We start from the raw sequence: 4,307 nt of genomic DNA on the forward strand, positions 1-4,307 counted from the left end.
TGGATGGATGGAAGTAAGGAAGGATGGAGGGGTGGGTGGAGGGATGGGTGGATGGATGAAAATAACAGATGGAAGGTGGATGGATAGATGGATGGATGGATGGAAGGATGTATGAAGGGATGGGTGGAAGGATGAAAGAATGGATGAATGGATGGAAGGGGACAATATAAAATTCCCCAAGTGTGTGGGAAGATAAGGGGGGTTTGGGAGCAGGCAGGAGGCAGGGAGAGCCCGCAGCAGTCCCGGGCTGGGGGTGGATAGGAAGGCTGGTGCTTCCCCATGGGTGGGACCCTGTGGCTTTGCCTGCACGGCCGTTGCACCCATGTCCCCTTTCACCATCATAAGGACGCAGCCAGTCCCCATGCAGACAGTGGCATGGGACCCATCCCACTCCGCAGCCTCCCTGTGCCAAGGCTGCACTTGGGGAAACTGAGGCAGGCTTTGCTCCCAGCACCAGCAGCGGGGGGTGGACAGGGGGACAGACAGACATTAAGCCCTTGGTGTTTCCACCACTCCACAGAAGGCAGTGGGTGGGAAGAAGGACCGCTCCTTCTTCCTCTTCACGGACCTGCTGGTGTGCACAACATTGAAGCGCAAGTCAGGCTCCCTCCGCCGCAGCTCCATGAGCCTGTGAGTACCACCTGGGGGACACCCATCATGGTTGACCCAGGGCGTTAAGGCTGTCCCCGCCGGCTGGGGACATGGGTGCAGCTCAGCCACCCCCCTCCCAACCTCACAGGTACACGGCGGCCAGCGTGATCGACACCGCCAGCAAGTACAAACTGCTCTGGAAGCTGCCGCTGGAGGACGTGGACATCGTCAAAGGTCTCTCACTGCGTGCTGGAGTGTCCCATCCCAGCCCAAAACCCATCACTCACCCCTGGCTGGTGGGGAGGAAGTGGTTAACGCCATGCGCATGTCCCCCCACAGGTGCCTCGCAAGCCACCAACCGGGAGAGCATCCAGAAAAGCATCTGCCGCCTGGATGAAGACCTCAGCACTTTGGGGCAAGTCAGCAAGCTGTCAGAGACCCTCAGCTTCCCCCACCAGGTATGGGGGTGATGGCCCTGGTGCTGTCCTTTGACGGGACACATTCCCCGTGGGACCACCTGGGATGTCCTTGGTGGAAAGGAGAGCCTGTGGAAGGGCTGGTGGCCATGAATGTCCTCTAAGGGCCCAGATGCCACCAGCCCAAAAACCATGATGAGGTTGAGGCAGCCTCTGAAGGATGCTAGGGGATGGATGGGGGCATCATCAGGCATGTGGCTGGTGGTGGCCCATACCTGAGAGCTGAAGCATTGTCCTCGTCACCAGAGCCTGGATGATGTGATCAAGGACCTGATGGCCTCCATCCACCGGGAGCTGGCAGAGAAGCAATCCCTGTCCTTCAGCATGGCCTTCCCCCCCAACAAGGTGGAGCTCAGCACCACCAAAGCTGATGGCACCGAGTCCTTCATTTTTGAGTTCCCCAACCCCGATGCCCGGCTCAGCTTCGAGCAAGCCTTCGAGGATGCCAAGAAGAAGCTTGGTAACACCAGGGACCGGGGAGGTGGACACGGGTGGGCTTGGCATCACGCCCCTGCTTTGGTAGACCCCTTTTTTTCCATCAATTCTTCATCCTCCAATTTGATTTTCCCAGCTTCCAGCAAAAACTGCCTGGACCCGGAGTTCCTCAAGGCCATCCCCATCATGAAGACGCGGAGTGGGATGCAGGTACTTGGTGGCTGGGTTCAAGCATCCCATGGGAGCTGCGGTCCTCTCCATCCTGGTGGGCTTGCCACTGGATGCCAAGAGCTCCTGCATCATTCTCAAATGACCCAACTTATCCCATCTTTTGCTCCCTTCCAGTTTTCTTGTGCTTCTCCCAGCCACGGCAGCCCGGAAAGCTCCCACGAGGTTTGGGTTTGCAACAGCGATGGTTACGTGGGACAGGTTTGTTTGCTCAGCATCCGTAAGGAGCCCACGGTGGAGGCGTGCATCGCCGTCTGCTCCGCCAGGATCCTCTGCATCGCCTCCGTGCCCGGTCTCAAGCGGGTATATAGGTAGGACATTCCCACCGGCACCGCGGAGCCGGCAGGCACGGGGCGATGCTGGAGCTGCTTCTTTCCCCCCTCCCCTCGTCGCGGCAGGGAGCGTGCCAAAAAAACCTCGGAGCCAGTGCCGGCGCAGCCGGAGGATGCGGGGCCGCAGCCGTGCCTGCACATCTCCATCTCGGGTTCGTCGCTGGAGCTCTCGGAGCCAGTCGATGGCGGCAACAGGGAGCTGGTGCCCTTCGATAGCGATGACACAGATGACGAGTCCTCGCCCAGTCCCTCGGGGACGCTGCAGAGCCAAGCCAGCCACTCCACCATCTCCTCCAGCTTTGGCAGTGAGTCCCTGCTTAGCAAAAACCCACTTCTTTGCCCCAAAATCATAGAATCATAGAATGTTTTGGGTCGGAAGAGATCCTTAAAGGTCATCCCATGGGCAGGGCCATCTCCAACCGGATCAGGTTGCTCGCAGCCCCATCCAACCTGACCTGAATGTTTCCAGGGATGGGGCAGCCACCACCTCTCTGGGCAACCTGGGCCAGGGTCTCATCACCCTCATTTTAAAAGATTTCTTCCTTATATCCAGTCTGAATCTACCTTTTTTTGGTTTAAAACCATCACCCCTTGGCCTATTGCTACAGGCCCTACTAAAATGATGGGCAGCTCCATCGTTTTGGCCACTCCACCTTGCGTTCCTTAGGGAATTCCACAGCTGGAAGCTTTTGAGCCAAGGAAATCCTGGGAAAAGAGATGTTGGGGGGCATCAGCCTAGCTCCATGGTGCTGGGATGGGGCTGGTGGTTTTGGGCAAAACCTGGTGGATTTGGGGCTCAGCATCCCTATGTCCTCCCCCAGGCTTGACATCTCAAGGGGACCCATGGTCTCTTCCCAATCACTTTGATGGGTGTTGGGTGGTCCTGGTCTGACCCATTCCTTCCTCCTTCTCCTTCTCTGCAGATGAAGAGATCCCAAGCTGCAAGGAGGCAACAGTGGAGACGACAAGCTCAGAGGAAGAGCAAGAACCCAGCTTCATGCCCATCACTGGCACCTATGGCCAAAACCGGCACGGCGAGAGCCCCACGGATGGGCGAGCCCTGCGCCGCTCCAGCCGCGGCTCCTTCACCCGGGGCAGCCTCGAGGACCTCCTCAGCCTTGACCCTGAAGCCCATCAGAGCTCCATGTGGTTGGGCACCGAGGATGGCTGGTACGTCCCCAGGATGGGGCGGGGGGATACGCACGTGGGGTGGACCCCGATCCCGGGTGAGCCTCAAGCTTTGCTCTCCTCCCGCAGCATCCACGTGTACCAGTCCTCGGACAACATCCGTAACCGGAAGAACAGCATGAAGATGCAACACACCGCTGCCGTCATGTGCATCTTGTAAGCAGGGAAGAAGATTTTTTGGCTCACCACCATGGTGAGGTGGTTTGGGGTGGTTGAGTGGGGCTCTGCGACTGGTTTTCCAAGGGTTTTTCTCACCCGCAGGTACCTGGATAACCAGGTTTTCGTGTCATTGGCCAATGGGGAGCTTGTTGCCTACCAGCGGGAGGCAGGTGAGGCCAGATTGGGGCTGTTGAAGGGCGCTGGGGGGGTTAAACGCAGCCCCAAAGTGGCAGCTGTTGGGTAGGTGCTCAGGGTGCCAGTGGCTTCCCTACCTCTGAGGGAAGGGACACCCCTCAAGCAGTGCCGAAGCCCCCAAAAGCAGAGCCAGGCGGAGGCGTGCACCCTCCTCCTGGTCCCTGCCTGGCAACCCCTGGGGACATCAGCTCATGTCCCCTCTAACAGGGGACCTGGAGATGGCCGTCTCCAGCCACTGCGTCCCATCAGCTGAGTCAAGATGGGTTTTTCTGGGGATGCTTTAACTACCCACCCTGCTCCCACCACCCTCACAGGCCGCTTCTGGGACCCCCAAAATTCCAAGTCCCTGTCCCTGGGCTCGCCGGGGAGCCCCATCACCAAGATGGTGGCAGTGGCGGGGGGGGGGCGGGGGGGGGGGGGGAACACGGGGGGCAGCTGCATGGTGAGCGCGGGGCCCGGCGTGGGGGTCGCGTTGCAGAGCAGCGCCCAGGTCCGGCTTTACCACGCCACCAGCTACGAGCAGTTGGCTGAAGCCGACATCACCCCCCCAGTCCACAAGATGCTGGCCGGTAAGTCCCACGGGTGGCAGAGGTCTCCCGTGGGTGCCCGTCGCTCTCTCCAGTGGGTGCCCGTGCCCATCGTCTGCCCTGAAAATGCGATGCCCCCCCGCATCCAGCGCTGGGAAATTTAATATCTTCCTCAT

General features: G+C 59.5%; 1 protein-coding gene across 1 annotated transcript in view; it reads left to right on the plus strand.

Moving 5' to 3' along the window:
• The window catches only part of ARHGEF17 (Rho guanine nucleotide exchange factor 17), a 46,717-nt gene that overhangs the window by 35,590 nt on the left and 6,820 nt on the right, over nt 1-4,307 (plus strand). Inside the window, exons 11-21 of the mRNA XM_035890180.1 lie at nt 521-630; nt 740-825; nt 931-1,049; nt 1,314-1,527; nt 1,639-1,712; nt 1,848-2,041; nt 2,129-2,367; nt 2,986-3,232; nt 3,320-3,406; nt 3,512-3,579; nt 3,919-4,177. Coding sequence (XP_035746073.1) covers nt 521-630; nt 740-825; nt 931-1,049; nt 1,314-1,527; nt 1,639-1,712; nt 1,848-2,041; nt 2,129-2,367; nt 2,986-3,232; nt 3,320-3,406; nt 3,512-3,579; nt 3,919-4,177 — 1,697 coding nt within the window. The remainder of the gene's footprint in view (nt 1-520; nt 631-739; nt 826-930; nt 1,050-1,313; nt 1,528-1,638; nt 1,713-1,847; nt 2,042-2,128; nt 2,368-2,985; nt 3,233-3,319; nt 3,407-3,511; nt 3,580-3,918; nt 4,178-4,307) is intronic.

This window comes from Egretta garzetta, unplaced genomic scaffold (assembly GCF_000687185.1).
Source record: "Egretta garzetta isolate BGI_Z169 unplaced genomic scaffold, ASM68718v1 scaffold232, whole genome shotgun sequence".
Classification (NCBI taxonomy): domain Eukaryota; kingdom Metazoa; phylum Chordata; class Aves; order Pelecaniformes; family Ardeidae; genus Egretta; species Egretta garzetta.